We start from the raw sequence: 25,299 nt of genomic DNA, 5'->3' as shown, positions 1-25,299 counted from the left end.
CGACGGAAAAGGCGTTAGGTTATTTTAAACTCTTCACGTGCCCTCATACGCTAGTCCACTTTCGCACACCGTTCTTGGCACAGTCCTGTTTCGCGCTCCACCTGGGCAAGTTCTCCTCTCCCTCCAGAGGCACGAACGAGAACCGCCCACCCCAACCCCAACTCGCTGCCGCGCCCGCCCGCATCACAAGTCCGATCGCAACACGCTTGCAACGACGCGTGAAGCAATTTCTTGCAACTTCTACGCGCGTTTGCGCCCGCACATTCCCCCATCCCGATTTCCCTGCGCCCTCCTCAGCCTGGCTCATCAGCGCGACATCTCGAAAGCGACACCCCCGGCGGAGTTCCATCAGCCTCATCATCCGAAGGACTCTTCCCAACGCCCGCATCGTTCGAGCATGTCATAGTCGCATCTCTCGTGCCCCATTCACTTCTCCTACACTCCCCAACGGTCATTTCTGCATTTCACGCGCTTGGTGGCCACATCTGCCTACGTGCGGTGTCCGCGTCTACGGTCCACCAAAAACCTGGAAGGCGCATCTGATAGCATCGCCTTTCACAACTCTACGGAGGCTCCATCATCATGGCGTCCGTTCAATCAGCACCCGGCATCGGCGCGCCGGGCGCGCTGCCCCTAAACATGACAAAGGAGATGGTCCAGCAGGTCTATCTGGTATGTTGATTACCGTGAACCTTACATTGCGCGACAGCGTGCATATTCCGGGCATCTTTGCGCTAACACAATATCAGAAATACAACCAGATGAGACAGAACGGTACCCCTGAGACTGACCCCGAGTTCATGAAGGCGCGCAGCATCTTGACATTGGTCCAGAAAAAGACCCAATTCGAGAAGCAAAAGTCTGCCATGATGCAACAGCAGATGATGCAGCGGCAGCAACAGCAAGGCCCAGCCGGTCAACAAGGATTACAACAAAATGGAACTGCTACGAACGGGACAAAGCCGGCTGTGCCAGGCGATGGTAGGCCGTCCATTTCGACGGGCTCCAGCGCCGGCCCATCCAGCGCTCAAGCTGCGACAGCAGGTCCGCAACCTCAAAGTGCTGGAACTGATGCGCAGACCCCTACATCCGCGACCAGTGCTGGGGCGAACGCGTTCGCACCAGAACAGTTGAGGCTTCTGCGCCAGCAAATTGCTGCCTTCAAGCAATTGTCCAAGGGACTTCCTCTCCCAGCCCATATGCAGCAGCAACTCTTTGCCTCTCAACAAGCCAAGAAGTCTCAAACCGCCTCCGATGTACTTGCAGCCGCCTCACAGGTCCTTACTAATGCTACCCGTGCAGCCAACGCACCTGTCGTCGACCCCAGCGGTGTTCTCAAGGATCCCAAGGATCTATTCCGACCCGAAACATTCGAGGATCCTTGGGGCGAGAAGTATATGAGGGAAAACGTTAACTACATCGCCCATACTTACCGTGATTGCCGCCCTTATCTCCCATCCATTATGCCTCTAGGCGTCAACATCGACGATGTCCGCCTCCAAAGTGAGACGATTAGACACAATCGAATTGAGGCACGTCGGGCAGAGTTGGAAAAGCTCAGTGCCAACATTGGCTCTTGGGATACAAGCCGTTCAGATACTCCAGAAGATGACGGAAAAGCTAAGCGTGCTCTGGTGATCGAACACAAGATGCTTGGTCTGCTACAGAAGCAACGCGCTCTTCGCAAGACTATCAGCCGAGAAATGATTCTTTCTGACAATCTTGCAATGACGGCCAATCGTTCCATCTACCGACGCCTCAAGAAACAATCTCTGCGCGAGGCACGCATCACAGAGAAGCTCGAGAAACAACAGCGCGATGCCCGTGAAACCAAGGAGAAGAAGAAGCACCACGACTTCATCGAATCCATCCGCAAGCACCGTAACGAGCTTACTGAGGCTGGTGTTGCCCAACGCCATCGTCTGCAAAAGCTGGGTCGCACAATGATTTCTACCCACCAGACCATCGAAAAGGAAGAGCAGAAGCGAATCGAGCGAACTGCCAAGCAGCGTCTGCAAGCCTTGAAGGCCAACGACGAAGAGACTTACCTCAAGTTGTTGGGACAGGCCAAGGACACTCGTATCTCCCATCTCCTCAAACAAACCGACGGTTTCTTGAAGCAGCTCTCGGCTTCCGTGAAACAACAACAGCGAAGCCATGGCATGCTACCAGGATCAGACGAGCCTTCAGACGACGAATCCGAAGAAGACGTTGGTACTGACGAGGAAGAAGAAACTGGCAAGAAACGAACAGATTACTACGAGATTGCTCATCGTATCAAGGAAGAGGTCACAGCACAATCGTCCAATCTTGTGGGTGGTACTCTGAAGGAGTACCAGCTCAAGGGTCTACAATGGATGATATCCTTGTACAACAACAACTTGAACGGTATCCTTGCCGATGAGATGGGTCTCGGAAAGACAATTCAGACGATTAGTTTGATCACATACCTGATCGAAAAGAAGCAGCAACCAGGACCCTACCTGGTCATCGTCCCATTGAGTACTTTGACAAATTGGAACAATGAGTTCGAGAAGTGGGCACCGAGCATCACTCGCATTGTGTACAAGGGTCCTCCCAATCAACGAAAGCAGCATCAACAGCAAATTCGATGGGGTCAATTCCAAGTCCTCTTGACCACATACGAATTCATCATCAAGGATCGCCCGATTCTTGGCAAGATCAAGTGGGTTCATATGATTGTCGACGAAGGTCATCGTATGAAGAATGCAAACTCGAAACTCAGCAGTACCATCACGCAGTACTATACAACTCGCTTCCGTCTCATTCTTACTGGAACTCCTCTACAAAACAATCTTACTGAACTATGGGCCATGCTCAACTTCGTGCTGCCGACCATCTTCAAATCCGTCAAATCGTTCGATGAGTGGTTCAATACCCCCTTCGCAAACACTGGTGGTCAGGACAAGATGGAGCTTACTGAAGAAGAGCAGCTTCTCGTCATTCGTCGTTTGCATAAGGTTCTTCGTCCTTTCTTGCTCCGTCGTCTCAAGAAGGATGTGGAAAAGGATCTGCCCGACAAGACCGAGCGTGTCATCAAATGCAACTTTTCGTCCTTGCAAGCTAAGTTGTACAAGCAACTTGTCACTCACAACAAATTGATGGTCAGCGATGGCAAGGGCGGCAAGCAAGGTATGAGAGGTTTGAGTAATATGCTCATGCAATTGCGCAAACTTTGTAATCATCCATTCGTTTTTGAGGAGGTCGAGGACCAGGTCAATCCGGGCAGAGGCACAAACGATCTGCTTTGGCGAACTGCGGGCAAGTTCGAGTTGCTAGACAGGATCTTGCCCAAGTTCCAGGCTACCGGGCATCGTGTTTTGATCTTCTTCCAGATGACTCAGATCATGAACATCATGGAGGATTATCTACGCCTTCGAGGTATGATGTACATGCGTCTCGATGGAGCAACCAAAGCCGACGATCGGTCCGACCTTCTGAAGGAATTCAATGCGCCAAATTCGCCATACTTCTGTTTCTTGCTCTCCACACGTGCGGGTGGTCTAGGTCTTAACCTTCAAACCGCCGATACAGTCATTATCTACGATTCTGATTGGAATCCTCATCAGGATTTGCAGGCTCAGGATCGTGCCCATCGTATTGGACAGAAGAACGAGGTCCGCATTCTTCGTTTGATCACATCGAACTCCGTTGAAGAGAAGATTCTCGAGCGAGCCAACTACAAGTTGGACATGGACGGCAAAGTCATTCAGGCCGGTAAATTCGACAATAAATCGACCAATGAGGAACGAGACGCCATGCTTCGAATCATGTTGGAGTCCGCAGAGGCGGCTGAGAGTCTTGAGAACGAGGAGATGGATGACGACGATCTCAACTTGATCATGATGCGTTCAGAAGAAGAATTAACAACATTCCAGAAAATGGACAAGGAAAGAATCGCAGCAGACAAGTATGGACCGAACAAGAAGTACACTCGTCTCCTAAGTGAGAGTGAACTCCCTGAGATCTATCTTACCGACGACGTCCCTGTGGTTGAAGAGGTTCAAGAAGAGAGCTTTGGTCGAGGTGCTCGTGAACGCACACGTGTTCGATATGACGATGGCCTGACCGAAGAGCAATGGCTTGACGCGGTCGATAATGACGACGACACGATCGAAGATGCTATTGCTCGACGCGATGCTAAGATGCAGAAACGTCTGAAGAAATCTGGCAAGTCTGACGTCGCCGAATCCCCTGTGCCGTCAAGGGAAAGCTCGGAAGAACCACAACCAGTAGTCAAGAAGCGTGGACGCAAGGTCAAGACAGCTGAAAAGCGCAAGGCAGATGAGGCATCCCTGGACGGTGACGCCGCACCTCGCAAGCGTGGCCGTCCTACGCCCAGCAAGGTCACGGAAACACTGGGTCCCGAAGAACGTGCCACTCTCCAGAAGATCGTGAACGTTGTGTACGAAGCCTTGAACGATTTGGAGGAGGAATCCACGGAAGACGGCATCCCACCACGCGGCATCATTGATCCTTTCATCGAGCTTCCTGACAAATGGGACTACCCCGATTACTACCAGATCATCAAGAATCCCGTCTGCATGAACCAGATCAAGAAGAGGATCAACAAGAAGGAATACCAGAGCCTCAAACAATTCCGCCAGGACATAACTACTCTTTGCAACAACTGTCGCACCTACAACGAAGACACGAGTCTATTATACCAGGATGCCAATCTTATCGAACAGACCGCCATTGATCAGCTCAAGAAGGCGACTGAAGATCATCCTGATATGCAGGACTTCGACGACGGTAGCAGCGTCAATGGTGGGCTTTCTACGGCCATCACTTCAGCGGTCGGAACTCCCAAGCCAGTTGCAGGCTGAATGTAAGTAGTCTCAGTCTGTGAATATGAGACACATGCTAATAATAATAGGTAGAACAATACCCACTATAGAACTACATGCATCATTCTTGACACGATAATCGAAGGGGGATTCACGTACAGGTGGCTTGGCGCGAGTTGGCGAGCTTTGAGATTCGCATTTCCACTTTCAAAACTTGTCATTTTCTTATAAGCTGTACAAGATTGGCGTTTGGCACACAACACACCCATTTTATTGGTGGCACACCTATGCACCGACTCCAACGGAGGTCAAGGTCTATCGGCATAGGCGCGAAGGAAACTTTTTTATTGACATTCATATTGAATCTTTGCTTTGGGTGGTTTTTCTTTCCCGGGTTCAGAAAGGAGATAGTAGTGGTGCAGGTTTAGTACTATGCTTTTCTGCTTTGCAAAAGGCTAGTTAGAGTATGTGTCAAATCAAACGATGAAATCCAAAGTCTGAACTGTCACTGTAACAAAAGATATTGTGTATTCTTATTCATTCTCGTAATGTAACCGTAAATCTTGTTGCTATCCAATGGCCATTTATGTCATACCATCTACGATCCTGCCTTGACATTCTCGAGGACTGATGTTTTACCTCGTTCCTCTTACTGTTGCTGGTTCCACTTCACACAATCTTCAAACTTCACGCCGGCTCCTCCGAATATATCCAAAGCGCTGCCAATGGTCAGGTCAACCTTGCCATTGCTCAAGCTCTTCACGAGCTCGAGATCTTCAATGCTGCGACCTCCACCGGCATAAGTGACTGGGATCGAGCACCAGCCCGCCAGCGCACTAACAAGCTCGTGGTCAATACCGCGCTGCAACCCCTCAACGTCCGCAGCATGGATCAGGAACTCCGAACAGTGCGGTTCGAGCAGCGCGATAGACTCTGTAAGCCACAACATTAGCCAAACACCTCCCACACAGAACAAGCAATCGAATGCTTACCTTGATTCAGTTCAAAATCCGTGATAGTTTGCCATTTATTCGTAGCCACGAACCACTTATCGTCTTTCCTCCTACAGCTCAGATCGATGACGAGCTTATCCTTGTTGCCGTCGAGCGCCTTGAGAACGGCCTGCAGCCTCTCGAGCGAGAATTTTGATTCGGGGAATAGGTACGACGTTATAATCACCTACTACAGTCTCAATTAGCCATTCCTTTTTACGCCTTCCACATCCTCGCAAACTTCTCCCAAAGAACCCAAACGAACGCAGCAGGATATACTCGCCTTATCTGCCCCAGCCTTAATCCACTCCGCAGCATTCTTCTCCGTAACCCCTCCACCAACCTGCATCCCGCCCTGCCACGCAGCCAGCGCCTCCCTCGCAGCGTCGTCGTTGCCGGGACCCAGCATGATGACGTGCGCGCCATGCAGCTCGTGCGTCTTGTACAGCGCGGCGTAGTACGCGGACGGGTGCTCGGAGGTGAAGTTCGTCTTGAGGCTGCTGTCCGAGGTCGTGGAGAGGGTGCCGCCGACGATTTGCTTGACGCTGCCGGCGTGCAGGTCGATGCAGGGTCGGAAGCGCGTCATTGTCGTTTTGTGATAGTATTCGACTGGGTGGGGGGAGGTGCGCTGTGCGTATGCGTTTGGTGCAATTGCAATTGTCGCAATTGAGCAATTGGGATTGGGTTTGGATTTGGAGGAATTATATCTACGAATTTATTAAAGCGATGCGGAGATCTACCGGAGTCATCGGAGGGGTTGATTGGTGGGGTGGTCCCCTCTCTCCCATAGTTAATTGCATCAATGAGTTCTAGCTAAGTTATACGAGCAGCGTAGGGCTGGCGAAATCTTGGCGCGGAGATCTGCGTAACTTTTTTTTAAAGGTGGCTGTGACGAACACTGTCAAGTTCGCTGCGTAACCAACAATACCACTGAATACTACCACACCGCGCAGTGGGACCATAAGGAGAAGAAAAAAAACGGATATGCCACCAAAACTCGGAAAACGAAAGCGCGTCACTCGCGAGGAGATCCAGCAGCCATCACGATCGCCGCCATCGCCGGGACCACAGCAGTCGGACAGCGAGGATGGAGAGGACATGCGGGATGCGTTTCGCCGGGCGTTCGAGGCGAAGTTCAAGCCATTGGATGTAGAGCCTAAGAAAAAGAAAGTCAAAGAAATTGAAGAGGTGGAGGAAGAATCTGAGGCAGAATCAGACTGGTCTGGCATCGAGTCCGCGGACGACAACAACGATGGGGTCGAAGTCGTTGAGTACGCGGATGCCGCACCAGTTGACGAGCAAGAGCACCGGCGGGAGATGAGATCATTCATGGTAAATTCTCCCCCTCTATCCATCCCAGAAGAGCAAAGCACCTCTAACGTACCCTGCAGTCCTCAAAGCCCCCCTCCGCCTCGACCGCCCTCTCCAAGTCCGCCCCCAAAAAGCCCACCAAAGAAGCCGACGACCCAACCGAAACCGCACACCTGAAAAATGACCTCGCGCTCCAACGCCTCCTCCGCGACTCCCACCTCCTCTCCTCAACTTCCACGTCCGGCGTGTCGACGCCCACGCTCGACGCGACGGGCGCCTCGCGCCACAAGTCGACAGACCTCCACCTGTTGTCCCTCGGCGCGAAGGGCTCCATCCACATGCAGAAGAACATGCCCATGTCGCATCGGAAGGGCATGGCGGTGAAGGCGAAGCACAGGGAGGACGTGCGAAGGCGAGAGGCGAAAGAGAACGGTATCATTTTGGAGAAGGAGAGGAGGGCGAAGAAGTTCTCGGGCGAGAGGGATCGCGGGGTCGGTGGTCCAGATGTTGGGACGTTCAAGGGCGGGATGCTGAAGTTGAGTAAGAAGGATTTGGCGGATATCAATGGGGTGAAGGGTAGTTATCGTGGGAAGGGCGGGAAGAGTGGGAAGGGTGGAAAGGGTGCGAAGAAGGGGAGGAGGTAGGGAGTTGTTTATGATACCCAAATATCGAGGAGTTGTAGAATTATCACGGGATTGGATGGATATTGTCCAGCATCAATTGAAAACGAGTAGTCACAAGAGGATGTATCTGAAAAGTGAGCCAAAATGGCTTAACCTATTTAATTTATTCGCTTTGTGTCCCTCGGATTCCCTAGAACACCACCACTAAGATGGAACACGCAGTAAAACGTCAGGTCTCACTGGGTACTTGGGTAGTCAGAGGTGTTCCCGTCCCTTCGCCAGCAGGCTCATGAACCGATGCCTATCCAAATGCCAACGCCATGCTTATGCTCATGCGCTTATACGCCTGCAATGTATTCCCAAAACTCAAGAAAATCTACGTCTACGCTCACTCTGAAGATCGGTATCCTCTTTATCTTCCCTGACTCTCAGAGTGAAATATGCAGCCACCAATGCGCAAATGCCCCCGAAACGTAGGACCCATGCTACACTGTTGTCTCCTGGTGTTCCCCTTGGCTTCTGTAGTAACTTGAAGATGATCGAGCTGACGAAGGTGGCGATAACTTGTGGTGCCGCAATGGCCACATTGTGAATGCCCAGTACCACACCAGCCTGATCTGCACCTTCAGCATCATCTTCCCCAGCAGCAATCAACGCCGCGTCTCGAGAGGCTGGGCGAATGAGGCCTCGTTTCATTGCGTCGCGCTTGGATATTTCAGAGGAGATAAGAGCAAAAGGCGCCCAATTCGTGATACCCCAAGGAATGCCGATCAGACCGACGAGCACGGTGGCGGTAAAGGTTGATCGAACAAAGAAGGTGGCGGCCATGAGAACAGCAAACATGATGTGCGATAGAAACCATGCCCTCCGAAGTGTCAGGCTTGAAATTTGGAGGATATTTGCATATCTAGCCCAACGGTCAGACCATTTCTGGGGTTTCTTTTGAGATTTGTGAGGATCATAGGAAAAATACCCAGATCCAGACATGGAATGAGGGGTAGTCGGCGTCATAGGTGTCATTGGTGTAGTAACATGGTCAGCCTTTGGAGCTTCATAAGTAGGGGGGATGATAAAAGGCAGGAAAACCGATGCCGCAAACGTCGTAATGGCGAATATGAGAAGAGCACGAGAACCGATCCTAGTTCCTTCTTCTAAAAGATCGTTGATTTGAGTGTCTGTCAAATCAGGGTGTGCCTCAAACTCGGGCTCCGTATAAATCTCCCCAACGTATGTCGTGATGTAGAATAGAAAGGGGAACCAGCCTATCCAAGCGAAGAACTGTACTTGGCATACTCGTTTGATCTGAAGTGGAAGCTTGCGTACGGAACGGTACAGAGACTTGAAAAAGGCCAGAAGTCCCTCTTCGACTTGAGCTTCTCCATCAAACCGGGGATCTCGTTCTTCAACCGCAACGCAACTGATTCCAACCGTGAGAGCCATGATAAATGATGCAATGGCGCATAGAACTTTGAACTGCGTATCCCCCAGAAAGGGCAAATATTGCGGTAGCTTTATGTTTCCAGCAAGATATCCTAGGATATTCCCAGCTCCAGATGTACGCATGATCCAGGCATTGGCGGACTCTTGTTGATGAGTCGGGGCGCAGTCGACAATGAAGGCACGAATACCCGCTTGGACTGTGACGGCTAAGCAAGGTGCTCACATTTGATGATCAGTAGATATCACTTACTGACGTTTATGGCAAAGTCTAGTACATAAACGAAGAGTACTGCGAAGACCATAACACTGATCTGAACCCCTCGGGACTCTTTGTCTGCACCAAAAATCCCCAAAAACCCAGAAACGATCTCCTTTGTCCACGCGAGTATCATGAGGGATACAATGGTAGCTGCTGCTCCGCCCACGATGAAGGGTCTTCTCTTGCCCCAACGCATTCTGCAGTTGTCACTCTTCATGCCTACGTAGGGTTGTACAAGCACTCCCGAAAGGGGCCCTGCAATCCAGACCAGTGCGAGGAATGATTTACTGAGACCGAGAGAGAGCAGATAGGGCTGACAGCCAATTAGTGACTTGCTAGGGTCATACTTTGATGGGTAATAGCAGTTCGTGGGAGACGATGGTGGCGGCAGATATACATACCGAGCCATTCGAGGTTTCAACCGACCAACCAATCTGCAAACCAAGGCCACTGAGTGTTAATAAGAACAGATACCAACTGCTCTTTGTTTCTTCATCAGCTTCCTCTTGCCAGTCATCAAGGCCATCCGGAGAGTCTACCTTGAGCAGTGCATCTCCTTCACCCGAACGACGAGGTTGGATGAGAGGTGACTGCTCATTTATGTATTCTGCTAATGGACCACGAGAATCTTCGCTCTGTCGAAAAGAGACGACTTTGGGATGGGTAGCAGCCGGACCGTCCATGTCGGCCAAACGTGTTTGATTGAGGACGCAAGGCAGAGGGAAGATAGGGAGTATTCCCGAGGCCTGGTGATAGCGAAATAGTCGGATGTAGGCGTAATACCACTTAGCACGCGCTATATGGCTATGACGTTTACAGAAACAAAATCGTTCGCGCAAAAGGGTTGTGGGGAATAGCGGTCTACAATATGCGAACCTAGTTACTAGGTAAGAGAGAGATTTAGAGGGGCAAGGCCTAGGTCTCTACAAGCCACAGTGTATCATGCTGCGGCCAGTAGGATGTCACGTTCGGGTAAGTGTCGCGAAGCCGTGTGACCTGAGAGACCTGATCTAACTAGAGCCTATATATGCGGACGATGGAAAGAAAGAGAGTGAAGGAATAAGGTCGCTGATAGTACCGGTGATATTGCCGTGTCGTATAAGGAGAATCCAGGCGGAGATGGGAGAAGGGTATGGGAAGTATTATTGAAGGATGGAGATGGAAGATGGAGGAACTCGAGGTGGTGATATTCGTAGTTCCAGGGTAGAGAGGAAGTATGATGACTTGCAGATGGCAGTTGGGTAAAGTAAGCGTGGAGACGGTAAGTGTGGAGGCGGTAAGCAAGTCGCAAGTGGTCAGTCCTAGCTGGGGTGATGGATGGGAAGTTTCATCTCACTATTATTTCATCATGGGACGAAGACGAGGAATAGATGGTTCATCGTGTGGTCATAGTCATGGTCATGGTCACTTGTTCATCTCGTCCAGTGACGTATGTCCTCATGTCTAACCCATATTAGTAAGGTGCCAATCCCTTGCAGCTGCCGAGAACCGCTAGATCCAATACGGCAAGCGGCAGCTACGCGGAAGCTGTCCCAAGGGTTTCGTGAATTCGCTATCGGGGATCTCGTGGTCCCTCACACGATTCACAGGGACACATTTCTTCTTCTTCTTCTCAACCAGTCTATTCGCCTCGAACATTTCCCGATCCAGGAACGAGACAATTACTAGAACCTTCCATCTTTGTGCGCCGCCTGCCGCGCGTCAACATTCCCACCCATCTACGGATCAACATCCGCGAATACGTTTCAAGAACAGACAGGGTTGCTGTCCTAGGCCGCCATTCGAAGCTCCCCAGGAACCCGTACTCCGTCGCAACAACATTCAAAAGGACATCTTGCCATTCTCAGTCGCCAGTGCCTTCACACACCTATACCCTTCTGCTAATGATCGCTCGGTTGCATTAGCCCAACATGGCTTCGACGGTGGGGTGGGCAATCACTGAAATACTGAGTATGTACAACCAGAGGGAGGCTGCATTGTAGGGAGAAGCCTAGGCTGACAATCATCCACCACAGAACGAGATACAATCGACGCAGACCCAGATGAAGGTCAGACCACGATCGCTACACACCCCGATTAATGCACCCTCCAGGCTGACAATGCCAAACAGAGCCCGAGGCGGGACAGAAGGAGATCTTCACATCATGGGCGTTATCGATCCTCATCGTGCTACTCATCATAGCTCTATTCACTAGCTACATCCTCCAGACGCGCAAAATACAAGCGGTCCATGAGACGGTTCTATCTATTTTCGCAGGTAAGTCAACAAGCAACGCGCCTGGGCAGCATCTTAAGAGTTGTACAAGTTGTGGCGACGCGGTGGTCTGAGGATCGTGCACATGCAATCGGCATCGCTTTTGTGTTAACCTTCGCCTCTGCTGCCTTTCAAGGTCTGTGGAGGACGAAAGGATAGCAAAGCGCGATCGCAAACATCTCAACACCACCAATGCGCCCAGTCTGATGCATCGCCATGACACGGTCAATATCACTAACAGTAGTCCACAGGTATGGTCGTTGGACTGATCCTACGATTAACAGCCGTTGTTTCCGTTTTAGAAGCAGTCAGTTTCGACTACCAATTCTTCTTCAACCTGCTTCTCCCACCCATTATCCTATCGTCCGGTTACGAGCTGCATCAGGGGAACTTTTTCCGCCACATCGGAACTATTCTGACCTTCGCGTTCGCTGGAACTTTCATATCGGCGGTCGTTCTTGGTGTAATCCTCTTCCTCTGGACGAGAATCCCCCTCGATGGCCTGAACATTACTTTTGTCGAGGCCATGTCGGTCGGTGCTACGCTTTCAGCTACAGATCCCGTCACTATTCTCGCCATCTTCAATACCTACAAGGTTGAACCCAAGCTTTACACTGTTATTTTTGGCGAGTCAATTTTGAACGATGCTATCGCTATTGTGCTTTTTGAGACGGCACAAAAGTACAAAGATCCCAACATGACGCTTACCATACTGAGTCTATTCGAAGCTATTGGTATCTTCTTTGGCGTTTTCTTTGGCAGCTTGTTCATCGGCATCCTGGTGGGTATTGGCGCCTCTTTGATGCTGAAATTCACGTATGTGAGGCGCTTCCCTAAAACGGAAAGTTGTCTCATCGTTCTTATTGCCTATGGAACTTACTTCTTCTCCAACGCCATTCACATGTCTGGTAAGCATACCACCTGTCCAGTTGCTATCACATCTAACATCATCCAGGAATTGTGTCTCTCTTGTTTTGCGGTATCTGCATGAAACACTATGCGTATCTAAACATGTCTCGACGAACGCAGTTGACAACCAAATTCGTCTTCCAAGTCACCGCGCAGTTGTCTGAAAATTTTATCTTCATCTACCTCGGTCTTTCGCTCTTCACGGACGATTCTCTCACATATAAGCCGCTTTTCATTCTTGTTACCGTGGCAGGAATATGCGCGGCACGGTGGTGCGCAGTCTTCCCATTATCGCGGATCATAAATTCCGTAATTCGGTACCGCCAGCGACGTTTTGGAAACGAAGCAGGGGAAGAGATACCATATTCCCATCAAGCTATGATTTTCTGGGCGGGACTGCGAGGAGCTGTCGGAGTCGCTCTTGCTGCCGGCCTTTCGGGGGTCAACGGTGATGCACTTCGTGCAACCGTTCTTGTTGTTGTTGTTCTGACAGTCATCATATTTGGCGGGACAACGGCTCGCATGTTGGAAATTTTGAACATTCGCACTGGTGTGGTCGAAGAGATTGACTCTGACGATGAGTTCGACATCGAGGTAGTTGGTGGAGGTACCTACTCTCGTAACAAAGGCCTTGGCTTTGGTCACACTCCACGACAAAGCTCGAATGGGTTTGCGCTGCACAATGTCAATGACAATGGGCCATCTTACTCGAGCGGCAATGTCAACAGAAGTAGTCCCCCGAGCCGACCCTCTAACTTGAACGCTAGACGAAATTCAAGCCGGCCAAGGCGCCATGATGGTGCCGATCAAGGCTTGCTCAGTCCCGGTGACAGTGGAAGCAACGACGAAGACGACGGAGATCTTGATCTCCCCCCAAGCGCTCGAAGATCGCCAAACAGGGTCCCTTCACCGCTGGGACTGCCACAGGATACCACGCCCTACCCTACTTCCGGCACTTCGAGTAGAACAGTCGGCGAGTCGTCAAGAGTCGCTACTGCTACTGGTGCTGTAAAGCAGCTCTTTTCAGAACTATCTCAGGATCCTGCCGCAGCATTCAAACAGATAGACGATGGGTTCTTGAAGCCACATCTGCTACTTGATCCAGGAAATGGTCCTGGTCCAGGGCCCAACAATGTCTAATGCATTATGGCGTTTTCACTTTTTGAAATCGATGTCTGGTCCATCTCAAGGCTTATGAGATACCATTGCACACTCAAGGCGTTTAATAGGTCATCATAGCAATATTCCCGAAATCTCGAGCTACTTATTGTTACAATCATCCCAAGTCAAAGTGAACGTTGATGCGCAGAATCAGTCGATACGAAATGCTTAGAATTCCGCGAAGATATCAAACATTGGCTCAACGATGCTTCCCTCGCTGCCAGTGCGAGAGGATTACCGCAGCCACACAAGATCCGTTCGGCCGCGCAGCATTGCACACAGGAGATGAGAGCACCCATCATGATTTGAAACACTATATCGACACCTGTCGACCATCTAGGGGAAATTATTAAGGTCGCCTGCCAAGGCACCATAGTCACAACCCTAGCTGGCTAGCAGCTATCCCTATATTGCTAATATGGGATTTTGCCAGACGATCTGCCGTAAAGCCGTGGGATAGATTGAGGGGCGTCTGAGTGGGCCAGGAGCCCTGGTCACAGCTCAGATGATTGGTGGATGAGGAATTACAGAACAACAGGAAGGATAGGAAAACAACGCTATAGTTCAAGTTTGCTCCTAAGCATTTCGATCGACCAGTTTTCTGAGCTTGCTAACTCTTAGGTGTGAAAAGAGTGTTTCGAATGTCTCTTGTTATGCCATGCTTTGGGGGATTCACAAAGTGGATACTCGACTGCCGGCACCTTTCCAATCTGGGAATTGACAGACTTAGCGCGGTCACGGGAAAACTTTAAATTATCGCCAGACGTCTAGAGGCGTTCACGATGTTGCACGACAGCCACTCATAATGCGTTCTCAGATACCCTGCAGGGGGCAAGGCGAAATTCCATCAATCGGTTGACCACGATGATAGGTTGTGGAATGACATGGAGCAGGAGCATGCACGGCTGTAGAACGCGGGGGCTAGCCTAGCCTAGGTTTTCTGGAGAAACCTGGGACACAAACAAAAAGAACATTTTACCGTACTGTCCAGAGCAGCTGACACTCAGCGTTTAAGAGATCTAGACGCTGAGCAATGTGGGGAAAGAGATATTCACACTTTCAGTAAATCTGTGTCGTAATAGTGCTAATATTCGGCACTGAAAATTCCTAAGTCGCTGTGCACATTTCATCGCCGGCTACTTCAGCGGCAGGTCGACAGACACACAACAGGGGTATTCGTATCGGCGTCAAGATCTGCCAGTCTCTGAATGATTGAGTCGGGATGTACCCCAACCTACCCGTCGGAGATACGTCTTCCTTATTCCAGGGAATCGCCGCAGCCATCGCGATGGTGTATTTACCTCCCAATGTACATCTAGTCCGAAATGAGAGATGAGAAGTACATTAGCGAACGAGCAAATGCACCGCTGCCTCGGTCAGATGTGGGGTGCGTTCAGGATAAATGCAAAGCTCCAGAGCCTCCCAAGTCACCGAATCAATTAATGCGCACTTTCAGATGTTCCATGGTCTTTCCAGAAGTCCCTTCAATATGTCTCACTCCCGGTACTCACCTTCGTTGTACCTGTCTGGAATCTGCTCATTCGAAGCTTGTCTCCTCTTGATTAATTATTGCAGAGCGGCCAATATCGCTGGGCAGTATATTCGCAATATCACTAGAAGGTCGCCACGCCGCTACACTGAGGGGCCAACCCCTAGGCTAGCATTGTCCTAGCACGTCTCCTTACTTCTGTCGAATTCAATAGCTTTTTCTCGTCCTCATCTGTATGTTTAACACTGCTGGTACATACATGTTAATTCGATCATCGGTTGCATACGCGGCATCAAGTACCAGACGGTAGGCAGCGGCAGCTTTTCCCAATCTATATTTCATTGAATTTCAGCATATCGCCTTGCCGCCGCTCAGGGCAAGCTCTGTCCGTGCGCTCCATGGTCTCGTGGACGGGTGGTACAACTCCTGCAGCCACTGTGGTTGTCATGTAAGATCTAAAGCCGGGGTCCATCGTCACACACTGGAGATCGCGGGGTAGGTACTCCGAAGTAGTGCTAGGTTTCCGGGACTACAAAGCGTCTCAAGTTAACTGTCATTTATTGACCCTTGAGGGCAATATCACGGCCAAACACGTTACCTAGCCCTATATTGCGGATTGATGTCAATCTATCCGAACGTCTACCCTATCCTATCACATACTGAACACAATCACCATGTTTGGTAGCAATCATTGTTCCATTCCTCAATGGCTGCTGTACTTTACCGTCTATTGACAATGCCAGGACATGGTTCTGTAGGATTGAAGAAATATTCCGAGAAGCGCCACTCACCAGAGCGGTTCCAATCATGCTCCATCGACGCCAAATGGTTCGATTGTGGACCCTGTTATAGTAGAACCCCTTGCCACTGTTAACGACTTGTCATCTAAGCCTCATGATGCCAGCGTCAAGATGCACAGACCCTTGAGCACATTCCCAGTCCGCAGTTTACGGGCCTGCTTCCTTATGAGATGCACCTGTGATCAGCGAAGCATTTCCATGGCACGAGAGAGAAAGAGGGAGACAAGTCTTGAGGGGTGCATATCTCAATTGATATAAGAAGGACCTCTCGCTCCTCGAAGGGTTCGGCATCCACTTCTACAACCAGGTCAACACTTTCCACATCGTCGACATGAAGGGTCTTTACACTGCCTTGGCGGCCACCGCCTTCACTGGCGTCTTCGCCGCTCCCAGCCCCATCGAGAAGGGTCCCGTCACTGCTCGTGCTGCTGCCGCAGCTTGCGCCACTCCCGTCACGCTCAGTGGCAATCCATTCGCTTCCAGGACCCTCTATGCCAACCCCTTCTACGCCAGCGAGGTCAAGTCCGCTGCTGCTGCCATGACTGACACCGCTTTGGCTGCCTCCGCTGCCAAGGTCGCTGATGTCGGATCTTTCTTGTGGATGTAAGTTCTCTTGTCAAAGACCGGTTCATAAGGGGGCACAGGTGCTAACGTGAACAACAGCGACACCCGCAGCAAGATCTCCGTGATCGAGGAGAACTTGTCCAACGTTCCTTGCACCCACATTGCCGGTCTCGTCATCTACGATCTCCCAGGACGTGACTGCGCCGCTAAGGCTTCCAACGGTGAACTTGCTGTTGGTGATCTCCCCGTCTACAAGTCCGAGTACATTGACCGTAAGTCTTGACTTCCAAATATGCTTCAGAAAGAGCCAGCAGCTAACCAATTCCCAACAGCCATCGTCACAATCCTCAAGAAGTTCCCCAACACTGCCTTCGCCCTCGTCATTGAGCCCGATTCGCTCCCCAACCTCGTCACCAACATCGACAAGCAGGCCTGCAAGGACTCTGCCTCTGGTTACCGCGATGGTGTCGCTTATGCTCTTAAGCAGCTCAACCTCCCCAACATCGCCATGTACATTGACGCTGGCCACGGTGGCTGGCTCGGCTGGAACGACAACCTGAGTACGTTGCTCCCTCCCCCTTTCCAACCCCACCCCCTCTCTACCTCCTGCTAACAAAATACTACAGAGCCCGGAGCAAAGGAACTCGCCAACGCCTACAAGGCCGCCGGCAGCCCCAAGACGGTCCGCGGCGTCGCCACCAACGTCGCCGGCTGGAACGCCTACGACCTCTCTCCCGGCGAGTTCTCCAAGGCCACCGACGCCCAATGGAACAAAGCCCAGAACGAGAAAGAATACATCGCTCTCTTCTCCCCAGAGCTCAAGTCCGCCGGCATGCCCGGCCAAGCCATCATCGACACGGGCCGCAACGCCGTCACCGGCCTCCGCAAGGAGTGGGGCAACTGGTGCAACGTCCGCGGCGCAGGCTTCGGCGTGCGTCCCACGGGCAGCACTGGAAACTCCCTCGTCGACGCCTTCGTCTGGGTCAAGCCCGGCGGCGAGTCCGACGGCACCAGCGACACCAGCGCCAAGCGATACGACAGCTTCTGCGGCAAGGAGGACGCGTTCAAGCCTTCCCCCGAGGCTGGACAGTGGAACCAGGCGTACTTCGAGGACCTCGTCAAGAATGCTAAGCCCGCTTTCTAGATTGATAAAAGCGAGCGAGCGAGCGAAGCTTGATAAGCAAAGCGCAAAATGTTTATTACAAACACTACACGAAACTGTACATATCAACCCCCTTTTTTCTTGGACGAGAACGACTGCAGTAGACCGACAAAGACAATAAAATTTAAACGCCTCCCTTTTTCCATGGACTCTTGAAAATGGGGGGCGAAAGGAAGGTGATCGACCTGGAAAGTATATTGGGAAGAAGAATTGGATCAATCACAATCGTTGTTACGTTTTCTTGTTTTCTTTCCTTTTCTCTCTCTTCCAAAGGGGGAGAAAGGTAAATAGACAAGGGGTAGCTAGTCTTTTTCTTGGTTCTTGTCAAGTCACTACCAATATATAACAAAACACTCTTTTCACCCGACTACTCACTCGTCTTTTCTTCTGAGTGTGATACATGCATGCTTTGGTCATTCAGATACGTGAGTGAGACAATAGTTCTTCTGTGAAATGTTATCAAAATAAAGATATCTGCCCCTCGACACAACTATACAGATTATTTGATCTTATCAAAGACATAATGAGATACGAACAACATCACGTGACATGGACCAACACATCTGAGCACCGGAGAAAACAATATGAGATTGATCTGGCAACAGATCACATTGCAGGAGTGTACACGACCCCCGAAAGTGGCCGAACAGGAAAAAGGGAACCAAAAACCATTACCTCCTCGCAATCTATAAAACTCCAACCAAGCAGATAACCCAAAGTTACCCTCAACCAGACATCATAGTTGCAAGACCGCGATCCGCATGCGGGATCGCTTCTCGCCCTTTCGTTCAGATTTTCGTCGTTTACCGTCGTCTCGAGATCGTAACTGGGCCGTGACAGCCGCGTCCTTAGCGATAGCCTCAGCGAACATTTTTTCCTAAGCTGAAGCAAGCGGCTGTCAGAGACTCGCCATCATATTCAGCTAATTTACTGAGACTTGCCAGCCGAGTCGGCTTGAGCACGGAGGTTGGCGGCGGTGGAACCAGTCTGGGAGAAGTAGCGGGAGAAGACGGGGTGGATGAAAGAGCGGAAGATGATTTGAGCACCACTATTGTTTGTTAGCTTGAATGATGGCGAGCTTTATCAATTCCATGGAAGGTTGTGAACGCACCCAGTCTGAGGAAGAGCCATCCAGAGGACAAGGACGAACTTGAAGGTGTAGTAGAATGCTGCTCGGAGTTAGTGCCTGGCCGGTAATTCAAATGTACGGCGGTGTGGAGACGTACGGAACCAGTAAACGGCGCTGACGGCGCTCTCGAATACACTGCGGGGGTTAGTATTTGGCGAACAATCTAGCGCAGCTATTCCACTTACGTCAAGAACGCAAAGACCACCCAGTACTGAACTGCAGCGTTAGCCAAGCCGGTCACAGAAAATGCGGATGAAATGGAATTTGTTTCATCGTGTTGGATCGTCTTACCGTGAGCCACTAGAATAGCAATTAGCATAATGTGTGCAAAATACAGGTCTGCGACCACTGTCACAGGCCGGATATATCGGGTTGGGAACGCACCTGAGTATCATCGACCTTGCTCACGCTGAACAGCGCAGCGAGGGAGTAGTAGCCGGGAAGGACGAATCCAGCAATGTTAACGAGGAAACCGCCGGCGATGTTGAAGAAGATGAGGAAGAAGTAGAGGGCAGCGAGACCGAGGACGGCATAGACCTTGGGCACGGAAGTCTGCTTCTCGAAGTTGTTGAGGGCGGGGTATTTGGACAGCTATCACAACAGATAAATAATCAGCATGCGACTTGGATAGCAGGTTTGGACGTGACGGAAAGATGTTGTGCGATGTTGAAGCTTTCGGACTGCATTACTAGCAGTCGTCGAGCCGGTACGAACGACGTATGTTGGGCTTGCGAGTGTAAATACTGACCTCCTTGTCGAGCTGGGAGATGTGGTTTTGGGCGCGGTCCTGGATAGACATGCTGGGCGGTAGTTAGTTCAGAAAGCTGCGATAGCTATGGGTAGTGATGAGTGAGCGGTAGAAGAGGGGTGACAGATATGTCGTAATTGTAGTGGAAGAGTAATTGTATTGTAGTTGTGGTGTTGAGGGGGAAGAGAGAGGGTTTAAGATAGAATTAGGTAGAAGGGGTGGGTAGGAATGGGATTGATTGTGGGATGAGAGCGGGTCGCACCTGCAGCGTCATCGCTAAATACGTCAGTCCCTCCAGTCACTCCCCCAGTCCCCTTCCTCGCACTGCCGACCTTCCCTATTCCCTCTTGCCTCTCTCTCTCCCTTTCACAAGCCAAACAGCTTTCTCCTAATAATATTCAATAGTTAGGTACTTGCTACTACTAACACGGTACACCAACATCCATGTACCTGTTACAACTCACCATGTACTCCGTACATTATCTTCACAATATTTCAAACCACAGTTCTCATTCAATAACCTACTGGGGGCTACAAACAGTCACCATTCAAACGTGCTTGCATGCATGATCGCTCCTCGCCTGGCTGTCTTATCTGCCTATGTTGTCTCATCTGCCTGCCACCGTCGCGTGCCTGCATCACATCATCACACACAACAAACTAAGGTTGCATACGGAGTACATCTTCCCTAGTAATGCTGTGCACGCGCTCCTCAGTCTACCTTCATCTATTGTAATACCTATCATTTGTTATCTGATCATCTTATCATTGTCATGTTATTTGTTATTGTGGTCTATGTTCTACCAAATACCAAATACATCGATTGCACTTTATTCTGCTCGCATAAAGTAGTGGAACCGTCTAAGGAGTGAACAGTACTATACTTTGCCTACCCCGTAGTATACTGTACTAATATAGGGAATAGAATGAGAAGATAATTTACTTTAGGTTGGGTGACCGTGGAAGGAATCCAGATGGCCCGTAATGTTGAGAGGAATACGGTGTGTCCACGTGACTGGGATTCAATGCCAAGCCCAAGGGCAGTTTCCCTCGCTGGTTTCGCTGGTAACAACTGCTGTTTACCTTCCACTTCTCTGCATCCTCAACTCACAACAAAGACATCCACGTCTTCCTCCTCTTCCCACCAGAGGCACAACCCGCCCACCTTTCTCTTCCTTACTGTCACTTGGGTATTCTTCCTTTCTACATCTATTTCCATGTTCCAATCGCTTCCGACATCTTCTTGACCCTTTCTCCCCCTGCCGTCCCGTTCCTACGGCCCACAACAACCCGTTTGTCAATTGACAACATCGCAAAAGCGGCCTTGCTCGACTCCATCCATCCTTCCTCCACACATTACCCCAGACAGTTCCCATCGCGACTGCCATTATCTTTATTTCTGATTGCTTGGAGCTTTGCAGCTGCTCATTCTGCTGTTGCAAACGCTCGTTGCTGCCAAGCCTCATCTTTGTTTTGGCCGGTAAACACACCGCAAAACCCTCACAATGGCCAACGACATCCGCCGGTCGCGCTCCAACACTTCCATCTCGACCAAGAGCAATCGCCCAATATCACGCGCATCCACTGCGAGCATACATTCGTTTGACCAACACGACCACTCGCAACGCAATCATCCTCACGTCCACCCACACGCACATGCACACGCCCATGCACGCTTCCCACAACATCAGCATCCCGCACACAGCTTTCCTCCACAGTACAACACAACATTTGCGCCCCTCGAGCCTGCCCTACTGCAAGCCGCCCAACATGCCAGTCAGCAGGACCTCTCCATGGACTCGGTGCAACAGTTGATGGCATTCTCGGCCGACGGCAGCGCGCCACCCCAGCAACCCAACCTCGCGCACCAAGCGTTCGACCCAAACCAAGCTGCTCTCATGATGCAGGGATCCATGATCCAGCGACAGCCATCCGTTGTCTCCATCGGTCCCTCTTTGGACGCCGAAGAGATCAATGGCAAGAAGAAGAAGGGCTCCGCGTCAGGGAGCGCGACCAACGATAAGGAACTGAGAGAAATGCTTTCGCGAAACGATGGCCGCGCGTTGAAAGACGTTGCTGCAGAAGTTATTGCCACAGACAGGACATCAAAAGCTGAGAAATCAAAACAGCTCTTCGCCATGCTCTGGTATGAAAAGTCAGGTCCATGATTACTATTGCTGGAATGCTAACACTCGCGTAGGTTGAAATCGGTTTGCAAAACAGCAAAGACGTCCGTCCCACGTAACCGTGTGTACTCGAAATACGCAGAAAGATGCGGTACAGAACGTGTCATCCCTCTCAATCCAGCCTCGTTTGGCAAACTCGTGCGCGTCATCTTCCCGGGCATCCAAACGCGACGACTCGGTGTTCGAGGAGAGTCCAAGTACCATTATGTGGATCTTGCGCTCATCAACGACAGTGGAGATGCTGCAGATGGTCTTCGTTCCGTCACTGGACAGTCGGCACCGGGCCTGCTCAGGCGCCAGAGCTCATCGACTCCCAAAATCGACTTCAATTCCATGCCACGATTACCCGCCGACACTGCTGCCTTCCCCACACAAGACCAAGCGTTTGATTCGCAAAGTAGTTTCTTTTCGCAATCTACCTCTCGGGGACGCCTCTTCACCGACATATACTCAGAGCAATTCCGTGCCAATAACAGCCGGAACACACCGATGTGGGAGTACGACCTCAAATTCGCCACGCCAGAACAAATGGCACCCGAAGACAACGTCTCGATTGTCTTGCCCGACATAACACCTTATCTACCTCCTAAAACAGATTCAGACGCTGCGGAGGCTTTGGTCGCGCTTTATCGCACCCACTGTACCTCGCTCATCGACTCGGTCCGTTACTGCAAGGAGAAACAATTCTTCCGTCTATTCACCTCATTCCATGGCACATTGACCGTGCCTGTTCAAAAACTATTCGCACAACCAGAGATCGCTCCTTGGATAAGAGAATGCGATTGGATGATGTACCAGAAGATGATCCGCAATGTCTCCCAGCTCACATTACAAGTCGCGCCCCCTCCCGTACTCAAATTTCTCGACAATGTCTCTAAGATGCTCTATCCTCATCTAAACAAGATCTTCTGCAACCTACCAAACCATACTCTCGAAGCGCGATTGGAGCCAGCCACATTATTCTCTCATCTTCTTCGACAGATGCTCCGTGTGAATTCGACGGCACATGCTGCCGCAGTCATGTTGATGGCCGACAGCAACCGCGAGCAGATGTGGGGAGACTGGAAAGCGTATGTTAACATCAAGCGGATCATCGAGAACGAGCTACCCTCATCATGTGGGCACGAGGACGTGCTCAACATCCTCTCCACGGAGATTCGCGCGCTACTTCTTCCCCTGCCGAGCGAAACCTGGCTTCCAACTGGCGTCCTTCTTAGAGAGCCAATGCCAGATATACCCGACCTTACAAACGAGACCGTCATCGACCGTATCGCAGCGTTTCTTACTAGACTTCCTTCAAGATTTCCACACGCTCCTGCTCGTATCATCCTGCACTGTGTCAATGCCCTCGGATCTGCCGCGCTCCGTGAGATCACTGTCGAGAACGGCCAGAGCTTCCAAGGATGGTGGCTCACGAAAGTTTTCATCGATGAGATGGGCCAGTGGCTTGCCTCCTTGGGTGGTTTCCTCGACCACGCACCACCTAACCACAACGCTATGGCCTACTCGCCAGGGCTGATGGGTGATTCAATGACCACAGACATTGCCAACGGTGGAACTGGAAGCAATGCCGAGAGCCGGTATAGCAGCATAGACGCGGACTTTGGGCCAAACCAAAGTTTTATGAGTACTAACACTGTTAGCATGCCGGTTGGAGGCAGCATGAATTCCGAAAGTGAGTTTTCCCCTTATCACACTTCACTTCCAAGCTATGGTCGTTGACTAACGAAGATGAACAGTCAATACTCGACGATATCCTGAACGGTACGATCAAGTGAGCTTCAATCTCGATTTGGACCTTGCAACCTCCCAACAGGAGCCCAACCACGACGACAGCGGCATTCACCTAGACGATGGGATCGATGCCAAATTTGCGTCCGCCATGCGATCACACCTCTCGCAGCTCCCCGCTGGTGCCAGCTAGACCCGAGCGCCTCATCAATCCCTCATCACCGCGCCACCGCTCACACAACCTCTTTGAAGATGGCCACATCCTCGACCCGCTCTTCTTATGCATCACGACGTCTCCGAAGTCACGAATCTCCACAATAAAAGCTGGGCAGGCCTCCGGGAACGTCTCTGTTTATAACATTTAATCTTGTACACTGGGTACTGCGCGCACTAGTTGCGATTCAATACCCCTTTTGTTCTAATTTTTTGGTTTCACCGAACGCCAGATCTCAGTCATCTCCGAGATTCAACCTCGTTCTATTGTTATCGTCCTTATCATCTTGAGATAGGGTTATTCCCAGACATGTGGACGGCGTCTGGTGTTTGTTATTGTTCCTGCTTTCTCGCCTTTGTTGTTCTGGGGATGCCATCTCTGATAGAGGTTTTCCCCATTTGGAACTTTTCTCACTGTTTCTGTGCCTTGGTACAGCCTTCTTCATTTCTCTTCTCTGGGCAGAAAGTAGGTGGGCCTTCTGTCCCTGCTCTACCTGCTGTCATCATTCTTCTGCTTCTTCCCGTGGCAGGTAGAGTCAAAAAGGAATGGGCCTTGGAGTTTTCTCTCTCCGACAGGATTCTGGTTGTCGTTTTTTTTTTTGGTTTTCCAACTATTTCTCTGTTCTTGGATGATGGTGTTTTAAGATCTGGCTAAGCTGTGGTTTTGGTTACAGACAGCGGCTGGGCTTATTAGAGCTATTATCTCTGCGGCTTGCGAAATGAAAAAATGCACACACCCATTTCATGATCTATCTTGGTGCTGAACTCACTGTCAAGGAAAAGGTGACTGATATATTGTTGTTTAATCGATTACGTCTGTGAACAAGGTGAAGAGCTGTAGTGAAGTGGTGAAGTGAAGTGAATCGATGAAGTGAAGTGAAGAGCCGTGGTGAAGTGCAGTGAAGTGAACCAGTGCATTGACAAGTGAACGAACCAACCACCCAACCAACCCAACAATTCAAACAAGCGAACGATGAAACATCACAAAATCACATAAGCTTGAGAAATCCATCCCCAGATCATTCATTTTCTCCCCTCTTTGCTCACAGGAAGCAGAGGGGGTACGTACGTAAGTAGGTCGTCGTCTCAGCGGACATTCGCCGGGTTGTGTAGCGGGTGGGTGAAGTGAAGTGAAGTGGCACGATTGTGGACGCTTCGTGCTATGTATGTATTTATTAAAGATATGTTAAAAGGTGTAAGAAGTAGTTACTCTATGTATATACGTGTAAACGCGTTCGTGTGTGTTTATTTATTTTATTTTTGTTTTACATTGTGTTGTTGATGTGTGTAAGTGAAATGCTTGGCTATCTACTTAATGATAAATCATACACACTTGATGAGATAGAATTTGACGTAGAATTGTCTTGTTAATGATAGTTTACAGTTATATAAATGCAATAAATTGTTTTGATGCGTCGATAAATTAGGATGGGTGGGTTGGTGGTGGTAATGTAGATGAAATATTGACGTTTGGAAAAAAGAGGACAGGGGGGTTGGAGTTAATTCATCACATCCAC

The 25,299-nt window shown here is 50.4% G+C and overlaps 9 protein-coding genes across 9 annotated transcripts; 6 read left to right on the top strand and 3 right to left on the bottom strand.

Moving 5' to 3' along the window:
• The first annotated feature begins 132 nt into the window (after positions 1 to 132).
• On the top strand, positions 133 to 5,314 carry BU24DRAFT_395836 (uncharacterized protein). The gene is made up of 3 exons (XM_033525271.1): positions 133 to 672; positions 750 to 4,852; positions 4,901 to 5,314. The coding sequence occupies exons 1-2, from the start codon at positions 583 to 585 to the stop codon at positions 4,848 to 4,850; spliced, it is 4,191 nt and encodes a 1,396-aa protein (XP_033381063.1). The 5' UTR covers positions 133 to 582; the 3' UTR covers positions 4,851 to 4,852; positions 4,901 to 5,314.
• Positions 5,315 to 5,460: 146 nt separating this feature from the next.
• Positions 5,461 to 6,389, bottom strand: BU24DRAFT_465087 (Phosphoribosylformimino-5-aminoimidazole carboxamide ribotide isomerase; the record flags this gene model as incomplete). The annotated part of the gene is made up of 3 exons (XM_033532246.1): positions 5,461 to 5,744; positions 5,804 to 5,990; positions 6,069 to 6,389. The coding sequence occupies 3 exons, from the start codon at positions 6,387 to 6,389 to the stop codon at positions 5,461 to 5,463; spliced, it is 792 nt and encodes a 263-aa protein (XP_033381062.1).
• A 398-nt stretch (positions 6,390 to 6,787) lies between these two features.
• BU24DRAFT_330813 (uncharacterized protein) lies at positions 6,788 to 7,716 on the top strand (the record flags this gene model as incomplete). Its single annotated transcript, XM_033523029.1, has 2 exons — positions 6,788 to 7,135; positions 7,195 to 7,716. Coding segments are annotated over 2 exons (870 nt in total), but the record flags the coding sequence as incomplete, so codon positions are not given.
• A 308-nt stretch (positions 7,717 to 8,024) lies between these two features.
• Positions 8,025 to 10,385, bottom strand: BU24DRAFT_257875 (uncharacterized protein). The gene is made up of 3 exons (XM_033522463.1): positions 9,838 to 10,385; positions 9,428 to 9,749; positions 8,025 to 9,374 (listed from the first exon to the last, which is right to left on the bottom strand). The coding sequence occupies exons 1-3, from the start codon at positions 10,117 to 10,119 to the stop codon at positions 8,104 to 8,106; spliced, it is 1,875 nt and encodes a 624-aa protein (XP_033381060.1). The 5' UTR covers positions 10,120 to 10,385; the 3' UTR covers positions 8,025 to 8,103.
• Positions 10,386 to 11,943: 1,558 nt separating this feature from the next.
• Positions 11,944 to 13,739, top strand: BU24DRAFT_352310 (sodium/hydrogen exchanger; the record flags this gene model as incomplete). Its single annotated transcript, XM_033523724.1, has 2 exons — positions 11,944 to 12,598; positions 12,646 to 13,739. 2 exons carry the CDS (start codon positions 11,944 to 11,946, stop codon positions 13,737 to 13,739), a joined length of 1,749 nt encoding a protein of 582 aa, XP_033381059.1.
• Positions 13,740 to 16,371: 2,632 nt separating this feature from the next.
• BU24DRAFT_484431 (glycoside hydrolase family 6 protein) lies at positions 16,372 to 18,156 on the top strand. The gene is made up of 4 exons (XM_033533341.1): positions 16,372 to 16,652; positions 16,713 to 16,885; positions 16,946 to 17,173; positions 17,240 to 18,156. The coding sequence occupies exons 1-4, from the start codon at positions 16,381 to 16,383 to the stop codon at positions 17,755 to 17,757; spliced, it is 1,191 nt and encodes a 396-aa protein (XP_033381058.1). The 5' UTR covers positions 16,372 to 16,380; the 3' UTR covers positions 17,758 to 18,156.
• Positions 18,157 to 18,702: 546 nt separating this feature from the next.
• Positions 18,703 to 19,703, bottom strand: BU24DRAFT_412051 (uncharacterized protein; the record flags this gene model as incomplete). The annotated part of the gene is made up of 7 exons (XM_033526085.1): positions 18,703 to 18,823; positions 18,887 to 18,944; positions 19,002 to 19,039; positions 19,090 to 19,115; positions 19,196 to 19,204; positions 19,289 to 19,495; positions 19,653 to 19,703. The coding sequence occupies 7 exons, from the start codon at positions 19,701 to 19,703 to the stop codon at positions 18,703 to 18,705; spliced, it is 510 nt and encodes a 169-aa protein (XP_033381057.1).
• Positions 19,704 to 21,057: 1,354 nt separating this feature from the next.
• Positions 21,058 to 23,927, top strand: BU24DRAFT_257838 (uncharacterized protein). Its single transcript, XM_033522461.1, has 3 exons — positions 21,058 to 21,798; positions 21,853 to 23,513; positions 23,578 to 23,927. The coding sequence occupies exons 1-3, from the start codon at positions 21,158 to 21,160 to the stop codon at positions 23,760 to 23,762; spliced, it is 2,487 nt and encodes an 828-aa protein (XP_033381056.1). The 5' UTR covers positions 21,058 to 21,157; the 3' UTR covers positions 23,763 to 23,927.
• BU24DRAFT_257844 (uncharacterized protein) lies at positions 23,855 to 24,525 on the top strand. The gene has a single exon (XM_033522462.1). The coding sequence runs from the start codon at positions 24,093 to 24,095 to the stop codon at positions 24,435 to 24,437; it is 345 nt and encodes a 114-aa protein (XP_033381055.1). The 5' UTR covers positions 23,855 to 24,092; the 3' UTR covers positions 24,438 to 24,525.
• Positions 24,526 to 25,299: the final 774 nt, after the last annotated feature.

Source organism: Aaosphaeria arxii, assembly GCF_010015735.1.
Source record: "Aaosphaeria arxii CBS 175.79 unplaced genomic scaffold BU24scaffold_7, whole genome shotgun sequence".
Taxonomy (NCBI): Eukaryota; Fungi; Ascomycota; class Dothideomycetes; order Pleosporales; genus Aaosphaeria; species Aaosphaeria arxii.
The sequence above is the reverse complement of the archived record's forward strand: the minus strand, read 5'-3'. Positions and strand labels throughout refer to the sequence as shown.

Excerpts from the sequence above, each read along its gene's own strand:
- BU24DRAFT_257875 (XM_033522463.1), bottom strand. The coding sequence starts at position 10,119 with ATGGACGGTCCGGCTGCTACCCATCCCAAAGTCGTCTCTTTTCGACAG. Across the intron at positions 9,750-9,837 it reads TTGAAACCTCGAATGGCTCG|CCCTATCTGCTCTCTCTCGG; the intron begins GTATGTATATCT and ends ATTGGCTGTCAG. Across the intron at positions 9,375-9,427 it reads AGACTTTGCCATAAACGTCA|TCCAAGCGGGTATTCGTGCC; the intron begins GTAAGTGATATC and ends TAGCCGTCACAG.
- BU24DRAFT_257838 (XM_033522461.1), top strand. The coding sequence starts at position 21,158 with ATGGCCAACGACATCCGCCGGTCGCGCTCCAACACTTCCATCTCGACC. Across the intron at positions 21,799-21,852 it reads CAGCTCTTCGCCATGCTCTG|GTTGAAATCGGTTTGCAAAA; the intron begins GTATGAAAAGTC and ends ACACTCGCGTAG. Across the intron at positions 23,514-23,577 it reads AGGCAGCATGAATTCCGAAA|TCAATACTCGACGATATCCT; the intron begins GTGAGTTTTCCC and ends GAAGATGAACAG.
- BU24DRAFT_257844 (XM_033522462.1), top strand. The coding sequence starts at position 24,093 with ATGTGGACGGCGTCTGGTGTTTGTTATTGTTCCTGCTTTCTCGCCTTT.
- BU24DRAFT_484431 (XM_033533341.1), top strand. The coding sequence starts at position 16,381 with ATGAAGGGTCTTTACACTGCCTTGGCGGCCACCGCCTTCACTGGCGTC. Across the intron at positions 16,653-16,712 it reads GTCGGATCTTTCTTGTGGAT|CGACACCCGCAGCAAGATCT; the intron begins GTAAGTTCTCTT and ends CGTGAACAACAG. Across the intron at positions 17,174-17,239 it reads CGGCTGGAACGACAACCTGA|AGCCCGGAGCAAAGGAACTC; the intron begins GTACGTTGCTCC and ends AAAATACTACAG.
- BU24DRAFT_395836 (XM_033525271.1), top strand. The coding sequence starts at position 583 with ATGGCGTCCGTTCAATCAGCACCCGGCATCGGCGCGCCGGGCGCGCTG. Across the intron at positions 673-749 it reads TGGTCCAGCAGGTCTATCTG|AAATACAACCAGATGAGACA; the intron begins GTATGTTGATTA and ends ACACAATATCAG.